At 55.2% G+C, this 25,199-nt stretch overlaps 1 protein-coding gene across 2 annotated transcripts in view; it reads right to left on the bottom strand.

Annotated features, from left to right (window-relative positions):
* sos1 (son of sevenless homolog 1 (Drosophila)) overlaps window positions 1–25,199 on the bottom strand; it is a 100,415-nt gene extending 75,216 nt beyond the window's left edge. The window contains exons 1-8 of one of the 2 annotated variants that reach the window (XM_075462392.1): window positions 24,238–25,199; window positions 18,006–18,131; window positions 14,793–14,924; window positions 11,826–11,990; window positions 11,527–11,736; window positions 5,761–5,904; window positions 5,569–5,679; window positions 5,362–5,460 (exon numbers count right to left, since the gene is read on the bottom strand). In XM_075462392.1, coding sequence (XP_075318507.1) covers window positions 5,362–5,460; window positions 5,569–5,679; window positions 5,761–5,904; window positions 11,527–11,736; window positions 11,826–11,990; window positions 14,793–14,924; window positions 18,006–18,131; window positions 24,238–24,324 — 1,074 coding nt within the window. In that variant the 5' untranslated portion in view covers window positions 24,325–25,199. The remainder of the gene's footprint in view (window positions 1–5,361; window positions 5,461–5,568; window positions 5,680–5,760; window positions 5,905–11,526; window positions 11,737–11,825; window positions 11,991–14,792; window positions 14,925–18,005; window positions 18,132–24,237) is intronic. The other variant, XM_075462393.1, reaches the window with a different exon arrangement.

Raw genomic sequence — 25,199 nt, 5'->3', positions numbered from 1 at the left:
CGCCCTATGCCCCAGCCCTATGCCCCAGCCCTATGCTCCCGCCCTATGCTCCCGCCCTATGCCCCCGCCCTATGCCCCAGCCCTATGCTCCCGCCCTATGCCCCAGCCCTATGCCCCAGCCCTATGCCCCCGCCCTATGCTCCCGCCCTATGCCCCAGCCCTATGCCCCCGCCCTATGCCCCCGCCCTATGCCCCAGCCCTATGCCCCAGCCCTATGCCCCAGCCCTATGCCCCAGCCCTATGCCCCAGCCCTATGCCCCAGCCCTATGCTCCCGCCCTATGCCCCAGCCCTATGCCCCAGCCCTATGCTCCCGCCCTATGCCCCAGCCCTATGCCCCCGCCCTATGCCCCCGCCCTATGCCCCAGCCCTATGCCCCAGCCCTATGCCCCAGCCCTATGCCCCAGCCCTATGCCCCAGCCCTATGCTCCCGCCCTATGCCCCAGCCCTATGCCCCAGCCCTATGCTCCCGCCCTATGCCCCCGCCCTATGCCCCAGCCCTATGCTCCCGCCCTATGCCCCCGCCCTATGCCCCAGCCCTATGCCCCAGCCCTATGCTCCCGCCCTATGCCCCAGCCCTATGCCCCAGCCCTATGCTCCCGCCCTATGCCCCCGCCCTATGCCCCAGCCCTATGCCCCAGCCCTATGCTCCAGCCCTATGCTCCCGCCCTGTCCTCCCGCCCTGTGCTCTCGCCCTGTGCTCCCGCCCTATGCCCCCGCCCTATGCTCCCGCCCTATGCTCCCGCCCTGTCCTCCCGCCCTATGCCCCCGCCCTATGCCCCAGCCCTATGCCCCAGCCCTATGCCCCAGCCCTATGCCCCAGCCCTATGCCCCAGCCCTATGCTGCCGCCCTATGCCCCAGCCCTATGCCCCAGCCCTATGCTCCCGCCCTATGCCCCCGCCCTATGCCCCAGCCCTATGCCCCAGCCCTATGCCCCAGCCCTATGCCCCAGCCCTATGCCCCAGCCCTATGCTCCCGCCCTATGCCCCAGCCCTATGCCCCAGCCCTATGCTCCCGCCCTGTGCCCCCGCCCTGTGCTCCCGCCCTATGCCCCCGCCCTATGCTCCCGCCCTATGCTCCCGCCCTGTCCTCCCGCCCTATGCCCCCGCCCTATGCCCCAGCCCTATGCCCCAGCCCTATGCCCCAGCCCTATGCCCCAGCCCTATGCCCCAGCCCTATGCTCCCGCCCTATGCCCCAGCCCTATGCCCCAGCCCTATGCTCCCGCCCTATGCCCCAGCCCTATGCCCCAGCCCTATGCCCCAGCCCTATGCCCCAGCCCTATGCTCCCGCCCTATGCCCCAGCCCTATGCCCCAGCCCTATGCTCCCGCCCTATGCCCCAGCCCTATGCTCCCGCCCTATGCTCCCGCCCTATGCTTCAGCCCTATGCTTCAGCCCTATGCTCCCGCCCTATGCTCCCGCCCTATGCTCCTGCCCTGTCCTCCCGCCCTGTGCTCCCGCCCTATGCTTCAGCCCTATGCTCCAGCCCTATCCTCCCGCCCTATGCTTCAGCCCTATGCTCCCGCCCTATGCTCCAGCCCTATGCCCCAGCCCTATGCTTCAGCCCTATGCTCCCGCCCTATGCTCCAGCCCTATGCTCCCTCCCTATGCTCCCGCCCTATGCTCCCGCCCTATGCTTCAGCCCTATGCTTCAGCCCTATGCTCCAGCCCTATGCTCCCGCCCTATGCTCCCTCCCTATGCTTCAGCCCTATGCTTCAGCCCTGTCCTCCCGCCCTATGCTCCTGCCCTATCCTCCCGCCCTATGCTCCCGCCCTATGCTCCCGCCCTATGCTCCCTCCCTATGCTTCAGCCCTATGCTCCCGCCCTATGCTCCTGCCCTATGCTCCCGCCCTATGCTTCTTCCTCGCTAGCTAACGTAACGAGCTGACACCGGGCAGCAAGCGCGCAAATCATGGCTGGAAAAAGGAAGTAATTTTCTCTGAATGAAAAACGTAGTCTCCTCGAGGCGTATGACAAGTTACCAAAAACGAGCCAACGACATGGCATTCCTCAGGTGCTTTTCCCAGGCGCCGTCGTTTTCTTTCTCCGTCGTTAGCATTCATGACTGTCTCTCGTTGCTTAATTAGACTACACAAGGTAGCCTGAGGAATGCCAAGCTTCGCCGCAGCATCTCGGCTTGCTGCCCGGTGTCAACTCGTTACGTTAGCTAGCGAGGCAGAAGCAGACGTCCAGAAAGGAATCAAGGGAGTAAAAAATAAAATAGTAAAAAAAAATAAAATAATACAAATTCCTCCCCTTGAGCTGTCACCTTACCGTGGTGGGGGGGTTTGCGTGTCCCAATGAGTCTGGGAGCTATGTTGTCTGGGGCTTTAAGCCCCTGGTAGGGTCACCCATGGCAAACAGATCCTAGATGAGGGACCAGACAAAGAACAGCTCATAAAAACCCGTATGATGAATAATACTTTTGGACACCGTGTTCAACTGATCACCACCTGGTGGTGAGCTGGCTCCGCTGGTGGGGGAGGAAGCCGGTCAGACCTGGCAGGCCCAAACGTATTGTGAGGGTCTGTTGGGAACGGCTGGCGGAATCCCCTGAAAGGAGGAGTTTCAACTCCCACCTCCGGCAGAGCTTCAGCCATGTCCCGAGGGAGGTGGGGGACATTGAGCCCGAATGGGCCATGTTCCGTGCCTCCATTTATGAGGCGGCCGACCGGAGCTGTGGCCGTAAGGTGGTCGGTGCCTGTCGTGGCGGCAACCCCCGAACCCGCTGGTGGACCCCAGTGGTGAGGGAAGCCGTCAAGCTGAAGAAGGAGTCCTATTGGGCCTTTTTGGCCAGTGGGACTCTGGAAGCAGCTGATGGGTACCGACAGGCCAAGCGGAACGCGGCCTCGGCGGTTGCTGAGGCAAAAACTCGGGCTTGGGAGGAGTTCGGGGAGGCCATGGAGAACGACTTCCGGACGGCCTCGAGGAGATTCTGGTCCACCATCCGGCGGCTCGGGGGGGGGGGGAGCGGTGCACCGTCAACACCGTGTATGGTGAGGGCGGGGCTCTGCTGACTTCAACTAGGGACGTCGTGAGTCGGTGGGGGGAATACTTCGAGGGCCTCCTCAATCCTACCGACACGCCTTCCGATGAGGAAGCAGAGTTGGGGAGCTCGGACATGGGGCCTCCCATTTCTGGGGCCGAGGTGGTCAAAAAACTCCTCGGTGGCCCCGGGGGGGGATGAGGTCCGTCCTGAGTTCCTCAAGGCTCTGGATGTTGTGGGGCTGTCTTGGTTGACACGCCTCTGCAGCATCGCGTGGACATCGGGGGCAGTGCCTCTGGACTGGCAGATCGGGGTGGTGGTCCCCCTCTTTAAAAAGGGGGACCGGAGGGTGTGTTCCAACTATAGGGGGATCACACTCCTCAGCCTCCCTGGTAAGGTCTTTTCGGGGGTACTGGAGAGGAGGATCCGCCGGATAATCGAATCTCGGATTCAGGAGGTGCAGTGTGGTTTTCGTCCTGGCCGTGGAACAGTGGACCAGCTCTATACCCTCGGCAGGATCCTGGAGGGAGCATGGGAGTTCGCCCAACCGGTCTACATGTGTTTTGTGGACTTGGAGAAGGCGTTCCACCGTGTCCCTCGGGGACTCTTGTGGGGGGTGCTCCGGGAGTATGGAGTGCCGGACTCCTTGATATGGGCTGTTCGGTCTCTGTGTGACCGGTGTCAGAGTTTGGTCCGCATTGCCGGCAGTAAGTCGGACATGTTTCCTGTGAGGGTTGGACTCCGTCAGGGCTGCCCTTTGTCACCGATTCTGTTCATAATTTTTATGGACAGAATTTCTAGGCGCAGCCAGGGCGTTGAGGGGGTCCGTTTTGGCGACCTCAGAATCGGGTCTCTGCTTTTTGCGGACGATGTGGTTCTGTTGGCGTCCTCAGGCCGTGACCTTCAGCTCTCACTGGAGCGGTTCGCAGCCGAGTGTGAAGCGGCTGGGATGAGAATCAGCACCTCCAAATCTGAGACTATGGTCCTCGGCCGGAAAAGGATGGAATGCTCTCTCCGGGTCGGGAATGCGATGAGATGAGATGAGTGGAGGAGTTCAAGTATCTCGGGGTCTTGTTCACGAGTGAGGGACGAATGGAACAGGAGATTGACAGACGGATCGGTGCGGCGTCTGCAGTGATGCGGGCTCTGCACCGGCCCGTCGTGGTGAAGAGCTGAGCCAGAAGGCCAAGCTCTCCATTTACCGGTCAATCTATGTTCCTACCCTCACCTATGGTCACGAGCTGTGGGTAGTGACCGAAAGAACGAGATCCTACCCTCACCTATGGTCACGAGCTGTGGGTAGTGACCGAAAGAACGAGATCCTACCCTCACCTATGGTCACGAGCTGTGGGTAAGGACCGAAAGAACGAGATCCTACCCTCACCTATGGTCACGAGCTGTGGGTAGTGACCGAAAGAACGAGATCGCGAATACAAGCGGCCGAAATGAGTTTCCTCCGCAGGGTGTCTGGGCTCTCCCTTAGAGATAGGGTGAGAAGCTCGGTCATCCGGGAGGGGCTCGGAGTAGAACCGCTGCTCCTCCGCATCGAGAGGAGTCAGATGAGGTGGCTCGGGCATCTGGTGAGAATGCCTCCTGGGGCATCTGGTTAGGATGCCTCCTGGGGCATCTGGTTAGGACGCCTCCTGGGGCATCTGGTTAGGATGCCTCCTGGGGCATCTGGTTAGGGTGCCTCCTGGGGCATCTGGTTAGGATCCCTCCTGGGGCATCTGGTTAGGATGCCTCCTGGGGCATCTGGTTAGGATGCCTCCTGGGGCATCTGGTGAGAGTGCCTCCTGGGGCATCTGGTTAGGATGCCTCCTGGGGCATCTGGTTAGGATGCCTCCTGGGGCATCTGGTTAGGATGCCTCCTGGGGCATCTGGTGAGAGTGCCTCCTGGGGCATCTGGTTAGGATGCCTCCTGGGGCATCTGGTTAGGATGCCTCCTGTACGCCTCCCCGGTGAGGTGTTCCGGGCCCGTCCCACTGGGAGGAGACCCCGGGGAAGACCCAGGACACGTTGGAGAGACTATGTCTCTCGGCTGGCCTGGGAACGCCTCGGGGTCCCCCCAGAAGAGCTGGAGGAAGTGGCCGGGGACAGGGACGCCTGGGTCTCTTTGCTCAAGCTGCTGCCCCCGCGACCCGACCCCCGGAGCAGCGGAAGATGATGGATGGATGGATGGATGGATGGATGGATGGATGGATGGATGGATGGATGGACGGTTTTAGTAATCAACCTCTTATAGTGTTCAAATTGGCTCTGGACCAACGTGATTACTATAGAAGGTTTCCACTGTATTTCGGTCTTTTACTCTAATAAAACTTGATATTTCTGTGTTTTACTCTAATAAAACTTGTTATTTCATGTTTTGAGGCTCACCTTGAGGATCTCGAACAGGTGCAGGCAGTGGTAAACGGGGGTCAGCAGCAGCCGGGGCAGGACGTACTGAACAGCCTCTTTGAAGCCTTCACAGATGGACTGAGTGCACACACACAGGCTTCAGTTAGGACTACAATAACTCATCACCAGCATGATCAGAGGTCACATGACCACGGACCAATCAGACGCGCAGGGGGCGGGGCTTACCTGCAGGTGGAAGGAGGCTCCCGGTTTGGACACCTGACTCAGGAAGTGTTGGTGGAAGCCGGGCCGCAGGATGTCCTGCCCGTACGTCTCATAGGGGTCAAAGGCCAGCTCCTGTGGATGACATCACAGGTCACATGATCACAGATCTACCAACCACCTGAGCCCCCATCATCAGGTCCCCGGGTCTCCCACCTCAGCCAGGTCCTCGAAGCAGCTCCCCACCAGAGGATGGGGGCTTCCTTCGTCCGTCATCTCCACCGTGTCCTCGATCAGACCCGAAAGCTTCACCGTCACCTCGTGGATGTCCACGATGCGGCTGAAGATGCTGTCCACGTCCTAAAGGACCCATACGTCACATGTCACATGATCAGTCACATGGTCAGAGTCAGGATAAGTCACATGGTCACATGGTCAGAGTCAGGATAAGTCACATGGTCACATGGTCAGAGTCAGGATAAGTCACATGGGCTGTGTTCGAAACCGCATTCTTCTCCTACTAACTTTCTGAGTTAGTATGCGAGTTTGAGTAAGCAGAAGTTCCCGGATGCATCCTAGATTCTCCTAAATGTTGGGTATGCATCATGAGGTTACTACTCATACTCAAACTACCCAAGATGCAACGTAACGTGACGTCGCCGATCGTCATTTCCTGTCATAACGGCAGTTTCAAGCTAGCTACAACGAGGGTAGGTTCACTTCCTGTTTCCAAAACAAAAGCACCAATTGTATGGTAATGGCTTTCCCTATGATAAAAGGCAACGGGTATTTTATTTGGTGAAAATAACAGGAAGTGCGTTAGCTCACTGCGGCTAGCTTTAGTAGCGCCGAATTCGTGGGAACAAAATTGTAAATAGCCGGTATTTTGTCAGGTTTTCAACACGTTGGGGATCTAAACGACTACTTTCTCACCTGAAAATGTTTCAAATGTTGCTAAAGTTTACAGAGTTTAGAGCTTAAGAGAAATCAGCTTCAGGCCGGCTGATTTAGGCTCGGGCAGGAGCAAAATGCATTGTGGGTAAACACTCTGCATACTGTCTGATCGATGAGTATGCAGTATGGAAGTATGTACTATGCAGTATGCAGTATGCAGCATGTAGCAGGTAGCATGTAGCATGCAGTATGTAGCATGTAGCAGGTAGCATGTAGCATGCAGTATGCAGCATGTAGCAGGTAGGATGTAGCATGCAGTATGCAGCATGTAGCATGTAGTATGTAGCATGCAGTATGCAGCATGTAGCATGTAGTATGTAGCATGTAGCATGCAGTATGTAGCATATAGCATGTAGCAGGTAGGATGTAGCACGCAGCATGTAGCATGTAGTATGTAGCATGCAGTATGTAGCATATAGCATGTAGCAGGTAGGATGTAGCACGCAGCATGTAGCATGTAGTATGCATTATGTAGCATGTAGTATGCATTATGTAGCATGTAGTATGTAGCATGTAGCATTCAGTATGTAGTATATAGCATGTTGCATGTAGTATGCAGTATTTAGCATGTAGTATGCAGCATGTAGCATGTAGTATGTAGCATGTAGTATGCATTATGTAGCATGCAGCATGTAGCATGTAGCATGTAGAATGTAGTATGCAGCATGTAGTATGCATTATGTAGCATGTAGCATGTAGGATGTAGCATGCAGCATGTAGCATGTAGTATGCATTATGTAGCATGCAGCATGTAGCATGTAGTATTCAGTATGTAGTATGTAGTATGTAGCATGTTGCATGTAGTATGCAGTATTTAGCATGTAGTATGTAGCATGTCACATGGTCAGTCACATGATTGGTCACATGATCAGTCACATGGTCAGTCACATGATCGGTCACATGGTCAGTCACATGATCGGTCACATGGTCGGTCACATGGTCAGTCACATGGTCGGTCACATGGTCAGTCACATGGTCAGTCACATGATCGGTCACATGGTCGGTCACATGGTCAGTCACATGATCGGTCACATGGTCGGTCACATGGTCAGTCACATGATCAGTCACATGGTCAGTCACATGGTCAGTCACATGATCAGTCACATGATCAGTCACATGATCAGTCACATGATCGGTCACATGGTCAGTCACATGATCGGTCACATGGTCAGTGACATGGTCAGTCACATGATCGGTCACATGGTCAGTCACATGGTCGGTCACATGGTCGGTCACATGGTCAGTCACATGGTCAGTCACATGATCAGTCACATGGTCAGTCACATGATCAGTCACATGGTCAGTCACATGGTCAGTCACATGGTCAGTCACATGATCAGTCACATGGTCAGTCACATGGTCGGTCACATGGTCGGTCACATGGTCAGTCACATGGTCAGTCACATGATCGGTCACATGGTCGGTCACATGATCAGTCACATGGTCAGTCACATGATCGGTCACATGGTCAGTCACATGATCGGTCACATGGTCAGTCACATGATCGGTCACATGGTCGGTCACATGGTCGGTCACATGGTCAGTCACATGGTCAGTCACATGGTCAGTCACATGATCGGTCACATGGTCAGTCACATGGTCAGTCACATGGTCAGTCACATGATCAGTCACATGGTCAGAGTCAGGATAAGTCACATGGGCTGTGTTCGAAACCGCATACTTCTCCTACTAACTTTCTGAGTTAGTATGCGAGTTTTAGTAATCAGAAGTTCCCGGATGCATACTAGATTCTCCTAAATGTTGGGTATGCATCATGAGGTTACTACTCATACACAAACTACCCAAGATGCAACGTAACGTGACGTCACCGATCGTCATTTCCTGTCAAAACGGCAGTTTCAAGCTAGCTACAACGAGGGTAGGTTCACTTCCTGTTTTCAAAACAAAAGCACCAATTGTATGGTAATGGCTTTCCCTATGATAAAAGGCAACGGGTATTTTATTTGGTGAAAATAACCGGAAGTGCGTTGCTCACTGCGGCTAGCTTTAGTAGCGCCAAATTCGTGGGAACAAAATTGTAAACAGCCGGTATTTTGTCAGGTTTTCAACACGTTGGGGATCTAAACGACTACTTTCTCACCTGAAAATGTTTCAAATGTTGCTAAAGTTTACAGACTTTAGAGCTTAAGAGAAATCAGCTTCAGGCCGGCTGATTTCGGCTCGGGCAGGAGCAAAATGCATTGTGGGTAAACACTCTGCATACTGTCTGATCGATGAGTATGCAGTATGGAAGTATGTAGTATGTACTATGCAGTATGCAGTATGTAGCATGTAGCATGCAGTATGTAGTATGTAGCATGTAGCATGTAGCATGCAGTATGTAGCATGTAGCAGGTAGGATGTAGCATGCAGTATGTAGCATGTAGCATGTAGTAGGTAGCATGCAGTATGTAGCATGTAGCATATAGCATGCATTATGTAGCATGTAGCAGGTAGGATGTAGCACGCAGCATGTAGCATGTAGTATGCATTATGTAGCATGTAGTATGCATTATGTAGCATGTAGTATGTAGCATGTAGCATTCAGTATGTAGTATATAGCATGTTGCATGTAGTATGCAGTATTTAGCATGTAGTATGCAGCATGTAGCATGTAGTATGTAGCATGTAGTATGCAGTATGTAGCATGTAGTATGCAGTATGTAGCATGTAGCATGTAGCATGTAGAATGTAGTATGCAGCATGTAGTATGCATTATGTAGCATGTAGCATGTAGGATGTAGCATGCAGCATTTTGCATGGAGTATGCAGTATTTAGCATGTAGTATGTAGCATGTTGCATGTAGTATGCAGTATTTATCATGTAGTATGTAGCATGTCACATGGTCAGTCACATGATCGGTCACATGATCAGTCACATGATCGGTCACATGATCAGTCACATGGTCAGTCACATGGTCAGTCACATGATCGGTCACATGGTCAGTCACATGGTCAGTCACATGGTCAGCCACATGGTCGGTCACATGATCGGTCACATGGTCAGTCACATGATCGGTCACATGGTCGGTCACATGGTCGGTCACATGATCGGTCACATGGTCAGTCACATGATCGGTCACATGGTCGGTCACATGGTCAGTCACATGGTCGGTCATATGGTCAGTCACGTGATCGGTCACATGGTCAGTCACGTGATCGGTCACATGGTCAGTGACATGGTCAGTCACATGGTCGGTCACATGGTCAGTCACATGGTCAGTCACATGGTCAGTCACATGATCAGTCACATGGTCGGTCACATGGTCAGTCACATGGTCGGTCACATGGTCAGTCACATGATCGGTCACATGGTCAGTCACATGATCAGTCACATGGTCAGTCACATGGTCAGTCACATGATCGGTCACGTGGTCAGTCACGTGGTCAGTCACATGATCGGTCACATGGTCAGTCACATGATCGGTCACATGGTCAGTCACATGGTCAGTCACATGATCGGTCACGTGGTCAGTCACGTGGTCAGTCACATGATCGGTCACATGGTCAGTCACATGATCAGTCACATGGTCAGTCACATGATCGGTCACGTGGTCAGTCACGTGGTCAGTCACATGATCGGTCACATGATCGGTCACATGGTCAGTCACATGGTCAGTCACATGGTCAGTCACATGATCGGTCACATGGTCGGTCACATGATCGGTCACATGGTCAGTCACATGGTCAGTCACATGATCAGTCACATGGTCAGTCACATGGTCAGTCACATGATCGGTCACGTGGTCAGTCACATGGTCAGTCACATGGTCAGTCACATGGTCAGTCACATGATCGGTCACATGGTCAGTCACATGGTCAGTCACATGATCGGTCACGTGGTCAGTCACATGATCGGTCACATGGTCAGTCACATGGTCAGTCACATGATCGGTCACGTGGTCAGTCACATGGTCAGTCACATGATCGGTCACGTGGTCAGTCACGTGGTCAGTCACATGATCGGTCACATGGTCAGTCACATGATCGGTCACATGGTCAGTCACATGGTCAGTCACATGATCGGTCACGTGGTCAGTCACGTGGTCAGTCACATGATCGGTCACATGGTCAGTCACATGATCAGTCACATGGTCAGTCACATGATCGGTCACGTGGTCAGTCACGTGGTCAGTCACATGATCGGTCACATGATCGGTCACATGGTCAGTCACATGGTCAGTCACATGGTCAGTCACATGATCAGTCACATGGTCAGTCACATGGTCAGTCACATGATCGGTCACGTGGTCAGTCACATGGTCAGTCACATGGTCAGTCACATGGTCAGTCACATGGTCAGTCACGTGGTCAGTCACATGGTCAGTCACATGATCGGTCACATGATCGGTCACATGGTCGGTCACATGGTCAGTCACATGATCAGTCACATGGTCAGTCACATGGTCAGTCACATGATCGGTCACATGGTCAGTCACATGGTCGGTCACATGGTCAGTCACATGATCAGTCACATGGTCAGTCACATGGTCGGTCACATGATCGGTCACATGATCGGTCACATGGTCAGTCACATGGTCAGTCACATGATCGGTCACGTGGTCAGTCACATGGTCAGTCACATGATCGGTCACATGATCGGTCACATGGTCGGTCACATGGTCAGTCACATGATCAGTCACATGGTCAGTCACATGGTCAGTCACATGATCGGTCACATGGTCAGTCACATGGTCGGTCACATGGTCAGTCACATGATCAGTCACATGGTCAGTCACATGGTCAGTCACATGGTCAGTCACATGGTCAGTCACGTGGTCAGTCACATGGTCAGTCACATGATCGGTCACATGATCGGTCACATGGTCGGTCACATGGTCAGTCACATGATCAGTCACATGATCGGTCACATGATCGGTCACATGGTCGGTCACATGGTCAGTCACATGATCAGTCACATGGTCAGTCACATGGTCAGTCACATGGTCAGTCACATGGTCAGTCACATGATCGGTCACATGGTCAGTCACATGGTCAGATGGTCAGGTTCTGCCTCCTCATACTTACGTGCTGGGAGAACAGCATGTGGCTGGAGCTGAAGGGCTCCCTGAACACCTTGATCAGCAGGTTCAGCTGTCTCAGGTACTGACGCCCGTCCGCCATGAAGCTCCGGACCAGCTCGTAGTAACTCTGCTCCTCATTGGCCGACGGCTCCTCGTCCATCAGGGGGAAGCCGCTGATGTCATCCTCATCCTGGTGGAACATGTCCATCAGCACCTGCACGTGCACACACACACATATACACACATATGTGCAGGGGTGACACACGGAGGGAAGGGCTTTGATCATAGAGGGTGTTTCGGCACCTTGTCGGCGCACATCGCCACGGTGATATCCTGTTTGGTGATGTCATAGTGTCGGATATTCCTCACATAGTTTCCCGCCAACTTCAGGATGTCAGCAGAGATGTACTCCAACACAGCCACCATGTACACGGACACCTGGTGGTCGATCTTATACCCCAGGACCTCCTGAACACAAGAAACCAGAGTCAGAGCGGAACGAGTCAGAGCCGAGTCAGAGCCGAGTCAGAGCAGCCGAGTCAGAGCAGCCGAGTCACAGCCGAGTAAGAGCAGCCGAGTCAGAGCCGAGTAAGAGCAGCCGAGTCAGAGCAGCCGAGTCAGAGCAGCCGAGTCAGAGCCGAGTCACAGCAGCCGAGTCAGAGCCGAGTCACAGCAGCCGAGTCAGAGCAGCCGAGTCACAGCCGAGTCACAGCAGCCGAGTCACAGCAGCCGAGTCAGAGCCGAGTAAGAGCAGCCGAGTCAGAGCAGCCGAGTCAGAGCCGAGTCACAGCAGCCGAGTCAGAGCCGAGTCAGAGCCGAGTAAGAGCAGCCGAGTCAGAGCAGCCGAGTCAGAGCAGCCGAGTCAGAGCCGAGTCAGAGCCGAGTCACAGCAGCCGAGTCAGAGCCGAGTCAGAGCAGCCGAGTCAGAGCCGAGTAAGAGCAGCCGAGTCAGAGCAGCCGAGTCAGAGCAGCCGAGTCAGAGCCGCCGAGTCAGAGCCGAGTCACAGCAGCCGAGTCAGAGCCGAGTCACAGCAGCCGAGTCAGAGCAGCCGAGTCACAGCAGCCGAGTAAGAGCAGCCGAGTCAGAGCAGCCGAGTCAGAGCAGCCGAGTCACAGCAGCCGAGTCAGAGCCGAGTCAGAGCCGAGTAAGAGCAGCCGAGTCACAGCAGCCGAGTCACAGCAGCCGAGTCAGAGCCGAGTCAGAGCAGCCGAGTCAGATCCGAGTCAGAGCCGAGTAAGAGCAGCCGAGTCAGATCCGAGTCACAGCAGCCGAGTCAGAGCCGAGTAAGAGCAGCCGAGTCACAGCAGCCGAGTCAGAGCCGAGTCAGAGCCGAGTCAGAGCAACCGAGTCACAGCAGCTGAGTCAGATCTGAGTCAGAGCCGAGTCAGAGCCGAGTCAGAGCAGCCGAGTCAGAGCAGCCGAGTCACAGCAGCCGAGTCACAGCCGAGTCAGAGCCGAGTCAGAGCCGAGTCAGAGCAGCCGAGTCACAGCAGCCGAGTCAGATCCGAGTCAGAGCCGAGTCACAGCAGCCGAGTCACAGCAGCCGAGTCAGAGCCGAGTCAGAGCAACCGAGTCACAGCAGCCGAGTCAGATCTGAGTCAGAGCCGAGTCAGAGCCGAGTCAGAGCAGCCGAGTCAGAGCAGCCAAGTCACAGCAGCCGAGTCACAGCAGCCGAGTCAGAGCCGAGTCAGAGCCGAGTCAGAGCAGCCGAGTCACAGCAGCCGAGTCAGATCCGAGTCAGAGCCGAGTAAGAGCAGCCGAGTCAGATCCGAGTCACAGCAGCCGAGTCAGAGCCGAGTAAGAGCAGCCGAGTCAGATCCGAGTCAGAGCCGAGTCACAGCAGCCGAGTCAGAGCCGAGTCACAGCAGCCGAGTCAGATCCGAGTCAGATCCGAGTCACAGCAGCCGAGTCAGAGCGGCCGAGTCAGAGCGGCCGAGTCAGAGCCGAGTCAGATCCGAGTCAGAGCCGAGTCACAGCAGCCGAGTCAGAGCCGAGTCACAACAGCCGAGTCACAGCAGCCGAGTCAGAGCCGAGTCAGAGCGGGCGAGTCAGAGCGGGCGAGTCAGAGCAGAGTCAGAGCCGAGTCAGAGCCGAGTCAGAGCCGAGTCAGAGCGGGCGAGTCAGAGCCGAGTCAGAGCGGGCGACTCAGAGCAGAGTCAGAGAGGGCGAGTCAGAGCAGAGTCAGAGCGGGCGAGTCAGAGCAGAGTCAGAGCGGGCGAGTCAGAGCAGAGTCAGAGCGGCCGAGTCAGAGCCGAGTCAGAGCGGCCGAGTCAGAGCCGAGTGAGTCAGAGCGGGCGAGTCAGAGCCGAGTCAGAGCGGGCGAGTCAGAGCAGCCGAGTCAGAGCAGAGTCAGAGCAGCCGAGTCAAAGCAGAGTCAGAGCCGAGTCAGAGCGGGCGAGTCAGAGCAGAGTCAGAGCCGAGTCAGAGCCAAGTCAGAGCAGCCGAGTCAGAGCGGGCGAGTCAGAGCCGAGTCAGAGCCGAGTCAGAGCCGAGTCAGAGCGGGCGAGTCAGAGCAGAGTCAGAGCCGAGTCAGAGCCGAGTCAGAGCGGGCGAGTCAGAGCAGAGTCAGAGCGGAAGAGTCAGAGCCGAGTCAGAGCAGCCGAGTCAGAGCAGGCGAGTCAGAGCCGCCGAGTCAGAGCGGGCGAGTCAGAGCCGAGTCAGAGCGGGCGAGTCAGAGCGGGCGAGTCAGAGCCGAGTCAGAGCGGGCGAGTCAGAGCCGAGTCAGAGCGGGCGAGTCAGAGCCGAGTCAGAGCGGGCGAGTCAGAGCCGAGTCAGAGCAGCCGAGTCAGAGCAGGCGAGTCAGAGCCGCCGAGTCAGAGCGGGCGAGTCAGAGCCGAGTCAGAGCGGGCGAGTCAGAGCGGGCGAGTCAGAGCCGAGTCAGAGCGGGCGAGTCAGAGCCGAGTCAGAGCGGGCGAGTCAGAGCCGAGTCAGAGCGGGCGAGTCAGAGCCGAGTCAGAGCGGGCGAGTCAGAGCAGAGTCAGAGCGGGCGAGTCAGAGCAGAGTCAGAGCCGCCGAGTCAGAGCCGAGTCAGAGCCGCCGAGTCAGAGCCGAGTCAGAGCCGCCGAGTCAGAGCCGAGTCAGAGCGGGCGAGTCAGAGCGGGCGAGTCAGAGCGGGCGAGTCAGAGCCGAGTCAGAGCGGGCGAGTCAGAGCCGAGTCAGAGCGGGCAAGTCAGAGCCGAGTCAGAGCATGGAATCATGGGAGATGGGGGAAGCTGTCCAATCAGTGTGTGATAAAGGTGATGATGAGCACCAAGTGAAAGGGAACCTACCTTCAGCAGGGGGTGGATCTTGTCGACAGGCAGAGCCAGCGGGTTCCTCCTCTTCCTCTTCTCGATGGCCGCCTGAGCATCACAGATTGCCCACTTATCAATCGGATGAGGAAAGCTCTTTTGAACTCGCTCCTGATGAGAGAAATGGAAGGAAGGTGAGAACAGGAAGGAGATAAAAAGATCCTAACTGTGATGGGGTCTGAACTTCGTCTGATGGGGTCTGAACTTCGTCTGATGGGGTCTGAACTTCGTCTGATGGGGTCTGAACATCGTCTGATGGGGTCTGAACATCGTCTGAACTTCGTCTGATGGGGTCTGAACTTCGTCTGATGGGGTCTGAACTTCGTCTGATGGGGTCTGAACATCGTCTGAACTTCGTCTGATGGGGTCTGAACATCGTCTGAACTTCGTCTGATGGGGTCTGAACATCGTCTGATGGGGTCTGAACTTCGTCTGAACTTCGTCTGAACTTCGTCTGAACTTCGTCTGATGGGGTCTGAACTTCGTCTGATGGGGTCTAAACTTCGTCTGATGGGGTCTAAACTTCGTCTGATGGGGTCTGAACTTCGTCTGATGGGGTCTAAACTTCGTCTGTTGGGGTCTGAACTTCGTCTGATGGGGTCTGAACATCGTCTGATGGGGTCTGAACATCGTCTGATGGGGTCTGAACATCGTCTGATGGGGTCTGAACTTCGTCTGATGGGTCTGAACTTCGTCTGAACTTCGTCTGATGGGGTCTGAACATCGTCTGAACTTCGTCTGATGGGGTCTGAACTTCGTCTGAACTTCGTCTGATGGGGTCTGAACTTCGTCTGATGGGGTCTGAACATCGTCTGAACTTCGTCTGATGGGGTCTGAACATCGTCTGAACTTCGTCTGATGGGGTCTGAACTTCGTCTGAACTTCGTCTGATGGGGTCTGAACTTCGTCTGATGGGGTCTGAACATCGTCTGAACTTCGTCTGATGGGGTCTGAACTTCGTCTGATGGGGTCTGAACTTCGTCTGATGGGGTCTGAACATCGTCTGATGGGGTCTGAACTTCGTCTGATGGGGTCTGAACATCGTCTGATGGGGTCTGAACTTCGTCTGATGGGGTCTGAACATCGTCTGATGGGGTCTGAACATCGTCTGATGGGGTCTGAACTTCGTCTGATGGGGTCTGAACTTCGTCTGATGGGGTCTGAACTTCGTCTGATGGGGTCTGAACTTCGTCTGAACTTCGTCTGATGGGGTCTGAACTTCGTCTGATGGGGTCTGAACATCGTCTGATGGGGTCTGAACTTCGTCTGTTGGGGTCTGAACATCGTCTGATCGGGTCTGAACATCGTCTGATGGGGTCTGAACTTCGTCTGAACTTCGTCTGTTGGGGTCTGAACTTCGTCTGATGGGGTCTGAACTTCGTCTGATGGGGTCTGAACTTCGTCTGATGGGGTCTGAACTTCGTCTGATGGGGTCTGAACTTCGTCTGATGGGTCTGAACTTCGTCTGAACTTCGTCTGATGGGGTCTGAACATCGTCTGATGGGGTCTGAACTTCGTCTGATGGGGTCTGAACTTCGTCTGATGGGGTCTGATGGGGTCTGAACATCGTCTGATGGGGTCTGAACTTCGTCTGATGGGGTCTGAACTTCGTCTGATGGGGTCTGAACATCGTCTGATGGGGTCTGAACTTCGTCTGATGGGGTCTGAACTTCGTCTGATGGGGTCTGAACATCGTCTGATGGGGTCTGAACTTCGTCTGATGGGGTCTGAACTTCGTCTGATGGGGTCTGAACTTCGTCTGATGGGGTCTGAACATCGTCTGATGGGGTCTGAACTTCGTCTGTTGGGGTCTGAACTTCGTCTGATGGGGTCTGAACATCGTCTGATGGGGTCTGAACTTCGTCTGATGGGGTCTGAACTTCGTCTGATGGGGTCTGAACTTCGTCTGTTGGGGTCTGAACTTCGTCTGATGGGGTCTGAACTTCGTCTGATGGGGTCTGAACATCGTCTGATGGGGTCTGAACTTCGTCTGATGGGGTCTGAACATCGTCTGATGGGGTCTGAACTTCGTCTGATGGGGTCTGATGGGGTCTGAACTTCGTCTGATGGGGTCTGAACTTCGTCTGATGGGGTCTGAACTTCGTCTGATGGGGTCTGAACATCGTCTGATGGGGTCTGAATTCGTCTGATGGGGTCTGAACTTCGTCTGTTGTCTGTTGGGGTCTGAACATCGTTTGTTGGGGTCTGAACTTCGTCTGTTGGGGTCTGAACTTCGTCTGATGGGGTCTGAACATCGTCTGATGGGGTCTGAACTTCGTCTGATGGGGTCTGAACTTCGTCTGATGGGGTCTGAACATCGTCTGATGGGGTCTGAACTTCGTCTGTTGTCTGTTGGGGTCTGAACATCGTCTGATGGGGTCTGAACTTCGTCTGTTGTCTGATGGGTTCTGAACTTCGTCTGATGGGTTCTGAACTTCGTCTGATGGGGTCTGAACATCGTCTGATGGGGTCTGAACTTCGTCTGTTGGGGTCTGAACTTCGTCTGATGGGGTCTGAACTTCGTCTGTTGGGGTCTGAACTTCGTCTGATGGGGTCTGAACTTCGTCTGTTGGGGTCTGAACTTCGTCTGTTGGGGTCTGAACTTCGTCTGATGGGGTCTGAACATCGTCTGATGGGGTCTGAACATCGTCTGATGGGGTCTGAACTTCGTCTGTTGTCTGTTGGGGTCTGAACTTCGTCTGATGGGGTCTGAACTTCGTCTGATGGGGTCTGAACTTCGTCTGATGGGGTCTGAACTTCGTCTGTTGTCTGTTGGGGTCTGAACTTCGTCTGATGGGGTCTGAACATCGTCTGATGGGGTCTGAACTTCGTCTGTTGTCTGTTGGGGTCTGAACTTCGTCTGTTGTCTGATGGGGTCTGAACTTCGTCTGATGGGGTCTGAACATCGTCTGATGGGGTCTGAACTTCGTCTGATGGGGTCTGAACATCGTCTGATGGGGTCTGAATTCGTCTGATGGGGTCTGAACTTCGTCTGATGCGGTCTGAATTCGTCTGATGGGGTCTGAACTTCGTCTGATGGGGTCTGAACTTCGTCTGATGGGGTCTGAACTTCTTAAACAAACTGCAGGTTATGATCGGTTGTTGTTGGTTTACTGAAGCATCATGTGAGGCTTTAACTGTTGTAAATGTTTATATAAACATAGAAACTGCTTTGTGCACGTGTGTGGTCACCTCCACATCCTGCACCGTGCGCGGTTGAGCCTGACACAGCATGCTGAGCAGGTTCAGGATCAACTCCTCGATGTACTGGAGCGCCTCCTGGTGGGATTTCAGGTTAGGATGCACCTGGTTCAGAACCTGCAGCACACACACACACACACACACACACACACACACACACACACACAGTTTAATCAATGTAGCAACAAATCAAACCAATCAGAAACCAGACTGTGAGCTCTCCCAGCATGCACTGCTCTGTTTCACCTGCAGGTGGACTGTGCTGCCACCTGGTGGAGGAGGGCAGAAACAACATCAACCTGTGAGCAGACGCTGTGTGAACAACAGGAGGAGTGGCAGCTATCTTCAGATTAATAATCAATTAATCGGAGTGTTCACAGACCGACTCACTGCCTTAATCACACCCTTCATCTTGTGCTGACTTATGGTATTGAGTAGGGATGGGAATCGAAAACCGGTTCTTCTTGAGAACCGGTTCCCAGTGTTTCAATTCCATGGAATCGTTTGGCCATTTTGCAAACGATTCCCTTATCGATTCCAGTGGGCGCGAATGACGTCTATGAGTCCAGCGCAGCCAGCAGCCAACAGTAAACATGGCGCCCAAGCGGTACAAACGCTCGAAAGTTTGGTTACACATCCCTAAAAAAGACGACAACAGCAGTGTTTCCCACAGATGTGAAGGCAATGTGTGGTGGTGGGCCCGGTTGGGGGGAGGGGGGGGTGTTAAAAATTAAAATTCTTCAAAATAATTCCTTCGTTAATAATTGGTCACACAAAACTTTATTGTATTAACCCTTAAGAACCCAGACCCATTTCTACTAAAATGAAAATTAAGGGGGTTATAACCCATTTCAGAATTTTTTTCCAGAATACCCCCCCCCCACTGTCAGAGATCTGTAATATGACATATATGTCACATTGGGACTTAAGAACCTGGATAATTTCTCCATCAAGGAAAATGATGGGGGACGTAAGGATGTGTGACACCTGTGTCACGGTGGGTAACACAGGTGCGGCTTATCTGCAGATTTTCACATCTTCATTGTAAACAAATTAAAAACATTAATTACACTGGTGGGACTGTTCAGCTGTTTCAGACTGATACCTCCGGTTCAGGCTGCTCCTCATCATCAACACGCACGTTTATCTTTCAATCGCGGAAAATATTTTTCAATACTCATCTGGATTGAAGCAGCAAACATTCAGTGTAAGAGTTTAAAAGAACTACTTTATTTGATTCACAGCTGCTAGTGTTTAGACCTCGACAACCCAACTACATTTTTTTTAACGGCAAACTTTTGACTAGTTAACTTTATAAAGAAGGCGTAATCGCTTGCTATGGGTCGGGTCGGGACGGGACAACATTGTATTCAAAATATAAAATATTTTTATAGGACTTTTTAATGTGTGATTTTATAAAGGTGCACGTGATACCAACCTTTCGTGAATTCTTTCGGTTGAGCTAATCTAACGTGACGCTGAAGCTAGCAAGCTTCCACGCTTCCAGGGAAGCACGGAGGGGAGGGGCTGTGTGTGTGTGTGTGTGTGTGTGTGTGTGTGTGTGTGTGTGTGTGTGTGTGTGTGTGTAGGCTATGCGAGAGAGACGGAGGGAGAGCAGCAAGGAAATGCAGCTGAACGAATACGAGTATTTTTTAGATAGCGTTAAAAAAAAATAATAATAACGAAATGCAATATGTGGCGGCCGATGTTTAATCTGTGGCGCACCGCCACGAATTAGTCTGTGTGTGGGAAACACTGAACAGGGCAACTTGCAAAGTGAATATTTCACCAAAGGGAGGAAATACTACCAACATGCAATAACTATGAATGAATGTCGCGTTTTCGATCTGCTCCGGACTAACGTTGGTGAACCTGAACCCAGCAACGTTAGCAACGTTAGCAACGTTAGCATGTCCTCGGCTAACACTGCAGGTAACTAACTAACAAACACTGCCTATCATGTTAGCAGCATTTGCCTGATTGTAAAAGCTGCTGTTAGTAACGGTTAAGGCTAAATGAATGCCTTCTCAGGCATTACATTTAGATGAAATCATGAGAGACAGAGCCTGACTGGCTCAGAGCCAGAGGCTGGTGGTACTACCCCCAGTTCACCTCTACCTCCAGCTTCTCCTTTCACCAGAGCAGGAAGAGTTAAATTACCCAGGCCAGGATAGACCAATGTGGACCTCACCGTTGTTGGGTTTGTGAGGTCATAACTCGTGTTACTTCTAAACTAAACAAAGTTGATGCTAATCGACCGGTTTGTTGTCCTTTTTCTCCAAATGAGAATCCATAAGGGAACCGACAAAGAACCGAATCGTTAAGCAGAATCGAAAATGGAATTGGAATCGTAAAAATCTTATCAATTCCCATCCCTAACCATGCCATCCTTTTCTCAGTCCCTGTGCCCCTCCCCAAGCAGTGCACAGAGCGGACCATCACTTACAGGAACACAAAGCGTGTGTATTCCCGCGCTAGCAACCACCCTAGCGATCAACCTCGCTACCCACCCTCCGAACCACACAGTGGCAACCGGGTGGAACACTGCTCTCACCCTTAGCCTGGACTCCGTTGCCCCTCTCATCACCAGATCTGTGTCCTTTGCCCGCCCATCCTGGAGAGAGACGTCAACAAGCTCTTTAAGAGGCAGAACCCCCGCAAAGCAGCCGGGCCAGACTCTGTCTCTCCCTCCACCCTGAAGCACTGCGCTGATCAGCTGTCCCCGGTGTTCACAGGCATCTTCAACACCTCACTGGAGACATGCCACGTACCAGCCTGCCTCAAGACCTCCACCATTATCCCAGTCCCAAAAAAGCCAAGGATCACAGGACTCAGGCTACGGCTACACGGAAACGAAACGAGTTTTTTTTTAAAAACGGGTACGAAAATTCTTGCAACCACACGGCAACGCTGCTGTAAAGACTCAGGTCCAGACGAAAACGGATGAAAACGATGAAACGATGCAGTACACACGCCACTGTGTCACGCCACGCTGTGAGACAATAGAGAAGTCTCACAGCGTCAACGTTTGACTGACGCAAAAACGTTTTCGCTGTAATAATGGAAACGAAACGACCTCGTTTTCAAACTTTCCCACTCTGGAACCCGTTCTCAAAAACTATCGTTTTGGGGTAATGGGAACGCCGGCTCCGTGTGGCCGCGACAGCCAAACGATAAGAAAAAGTATCGTTTACAGTGAAAAGCCTAAATGACTACAGACCCGTCGCCCTGACCTCTGTGGTGATGAAGTCATTTGAGCGCCTTGTGCCTTCACACCTGAAAGCCATCACGGACCCTCTCCTGGACCCCCTGCAGTTCGCCTACAGAGCCAACAGGTCTGTAGGCGACGCAGTCAACATGGCCCTCCACTTCATCCTCCAGCACCTGGACTCCTCAGGAACCTACGCCAGGATCCTGTTTGTGGATTCCAGCTCTGCCTTCAACACAATCATCCCGGCTCTGCTACAGGACAAGCTCTCCCAGCTGAACGTGCCTGACTCCACCTGCAGGTGGATCACAGACTTCCTGTCTGACAGGAGGCAGCACGTGAGGCTGGGAAAACAGGTCTCAGACTCCCGGACCATCAGCACCGGTTCCCCTCAGGGCTGTGTTCTTTCCCCTCTGCTCTTCTCCCTGTACACCAACAGCTGCTCCTCCAGTCACCAGTCCGTCAAACTCCTGAAGTTCGCGGACGACACCACCCTCATTGGACTCATCTCTGGTGGGGATGAGACGATGAGGCGGCTAGCAAAGACGATGATGGTGCACTTCTACACCTCCATCATCGAGTCCATCCTCACCTCGTCCATCACCATCTGGTACGCTGCGGCCACCGCCAAGGACAAGGGCAGGCTGCAGCGAGTCATCCACTCTGCGGAGAGGGTGATCGGCTGCAAGACGGGACCTGCACGCCTCCGGGACCTGCACGCCTTCGGGACCTGCACGCCTCCGGGACCTGCACGCCTCCGGGACCTGCACGCCTCCGGGACCTGCACGCCTCCGGGACCTGCACGACCTGCACGCCTCCGGGACCTGCACGACCTGCACGCCTCCGGGACCTGCACGCCTCTGGGACCTGCACGCCTCCGGGACCTGCACGCCTCCGGGACCTGCACGACCTGCACGCCTCCGGGACCTGCACGCCTCTGGGACCTGCACGCCTCTGGGACCTGCACGCCTCTGGGACCTGCACGCCTCTGGGACCTGCACGCCTCCGGGACCTGCACGCCTCCGGGACCTGCACGCCTCTGGGACCTGCACGCCTCTGGGACCTGCACGCCTCTGGGACCTGTACGCCTCTGGGACCTGCACGCCTCTGGGACCTGCACGCCTCTGGGACCTGCACGCCTCTGGGACCTGCACGCCTCTGGGACCTGCACGCCTCCGGGACCTGCACGCCTCCGGGACCTGCACGCCTCTGGGACCTGCACGCCTCTGGGACCTGCACGCCTCTGGGACCTGCACGCCTCCGGGACCTGCACGCCTCCGGGACCTGCACGCCTCCGGGACCTGCACGACCTGCACGCCTCTGGGACCTGTACGACCTGCACGCCTCTGGGACCTGTACGACCTGCACTCCTCTGGGACCTGCACGCCTCCGGGACCTGCACGCCTCCGGGACCTGCACGCCTCTGGGACCTGCACGCCTCTGGGACCTGCACGCCTCCGGGACCTGCACGACCTGTACGCCTCCGGGACCTGCACGCCTCTGGGACCTGCACGCCTCCGGGACCTGCACGACCTGTACGCCTCTGGGACCTGCACGCCTCTGGGACCTGCACGCCTCTGGGACCTGCACGCCTCTGGGACCTGCACGCCTCTGGGACCTGCACGCCTCTGGGACCTGTACGCCTCTGGGACCTGTACGACCTGCACGCCTCTGGGACCTGCACGACCTGTACGCCTCTGGGACCTGCACGCCTCTGGGACCTGCACGCCTCTGGGACCTGCACGCCTCTGGGACCTGCACGCCTCTGGGACCTGCACGCCTCTGGGACCTGTACGCCTCTGGGACCTGTACGACCTGCACGCCTCTGGGACCTGCACGCCTCTGGGACCTGTACGCCTCTGGGACCTGTACGACCTGTACGCCTCTACGACCTGCACGCCTCTGGGACCTGCACGCCTCTGGGACCTGTACGCCTCTGGGACCTGTACGACCTGTACGCCTCTGGGACCTGCACGCCTCTGGGACCTGTACGCCTCTGGGACCTGTACGACCTGCACGCCTCTGGGACCTGCACGCCTCTGGGACCTGTACGCCTCTGGGACCTGTACGACCTGTACGCCTCTGGGACCTGCACGCCTCTGGGACCTGTACGACCTGCACGCCTCTGGGACCTGCACGCCTCTGGGACCTGTACGCCTCTGGGACCTGCACGACCTGTACGCCTCTGGGACCTGTACGCCTCTGGGACCTGCACGCCTCTGGGACCTGCACGCCTCTGGGACCTGCACGCCTCTGGGACCTGCACGCCTCTGGGACCTGTACGCCTCTGGGACCTGCACGCCTCTGGGACCTGCACGCCTCTGGGACCTGCACGCCTCTGGGACCTGCACGCCTCCGGGACCTGCACGCCTCTGGGACGCTGAGGCGTGCAGGTAAGATTGTGGCCGACCCCTCCCACCCCGGACACAGACTTTTTGAGGCACTCCCCTCTGGCAGGAGGCTGCGGTCCATCAGGACCAAAACCTCCCGCCACAAGAACAGCTTCTTCCCCTCTGCAGTTGGCCCCCTGTACCCCCCCCCCGACACTTATATATTACCGTTATATTACCGTTCTGTCTCTCTGTCAGTACAGAGTGCGTTACAGTAACACACTCTTCTTAAAAATACTTTGCACATATTTTCATTTTTTTTTTACATTTATTATTACTTTATTCTATTATTATTATATTTTTTGTCTTGTTCTTATGGCACCAAACAGACCGGGCCAAATTCCTCGTGATGTACAAATTACTTGGCAATAAAACCTTTTCTGATTCTGAAAAACTGGAAAGCATCCATCAGCAGCTCCTGATGTCTAACACCTGCCTCCTAACAACCTGCCAGTTACCATGACGACAGCTGGTCCGAACCAGGACCCGAACCAGGACCAGGACCTGAACCAGTACCCGAACCAGGACCCGAACCAGGACCCGAACCAGGACCCTGAGCACCTGCAGCTTCTCACAGGGCTCCCCCCAGTGTGCGTGTGCGTGTGGTGTGTGCGCGTACTGGTACCTTCTCCAGGGCCGGAACCAGCAGGCCTCTCCACTTCGCAGCGTTGTCATCGCTGAAGAAGTCGTACTGCGCCTGCGCCGCCTGCATGGCTGCAGCTGCGGGTCTGAGCCGGACACACGCGCGGTTCACCGGTTTACATGAACGCTGCGACCGGCTGTTCGGGTCCAGCGGGGCGGGGGGAGCCGGGAGCCTCAGAACATCCAGGGCGGGCCTCCGAGGCAGCTGCCGGCTCTGCGATCATCGTCCAGCGCCACAGAGGGCGAGCGGCTACCCGTTAGCTCCGCGGCTAGCAGCTAACCTCCGGGTGCTGCTCCGCGGCTAGCAGCTAACCTCCGGGTGCTGCTCCGCGGCTAGCAGCTAACCTCCGGGTGCTGCTCCGCGGCTAGCAGCTAACCTCCGGGTGCTGCTCCGCGGCTAGCAGCTAACCTCCGGGTGCTGCTCCGCGGCTAGCAGCTAACCTCCGGGTGCTGCTCCGCGGCTAACCGTTAGTTTCGCGGTTAGCCGTTAGCTCCGCGGCTAGCAGCTAACCTCCAGGTGCTGCTCCGCTCACTGGGAGGGGGGCATGGTGCCGGCCCCGCTCCGCTCCACCAGCACCGGGACCCGGCTATCAGCTCTACCGACTTCAGCGGTGGTCCGGCTCCATCCGCGGCGGCTCGGCAGCAGGCTGAGGGCTCGGCAGCAGCAGCCGGGCACCGGGGGGGTTCAGCGGGCTGTTGGGTGCTCCGGCTCCGCTGCTAACATCCCTCTGACCCAGAGACTCTGCGGGGCCGCGGCTCCACAAGGTGTCCGCTCCTCCGGCTCTGTGGGCCGGACCGTTTCAACCAGCGGCTCCGGCTCCGGGCCCCAACAGGCGGACACTCTCCGAGGTACCGATGGGGGCTTGTTGTGACTGAGGTGTGTGGCACCGTACACGGCGGCTAGCTGCGCATGCGCAGTGGGCAACTCCTGACGTATAAGGGCGG

The sequence above is a fragment of the Odontesthes bonariensis genome, chromosome 4 (assembly GCF_027942865.1).
Source record: "Odontesthes bonariensis isolate fOdoBon6 chromosome 4, fOdoBon6.hap1, whole genome shotgun sequence".
NCBI lineage: Eukaryota > Metazoa > Chordata > Actinopteri > Atheriniformes > Atherinopsidae > Odontesthes > Odontesthes bonariensis.
The sequence above is the reverse complement of the archived record's forward strand: the minus strand, read 5'-3'. Positions and strand labels throughout refer to the sequence as shown.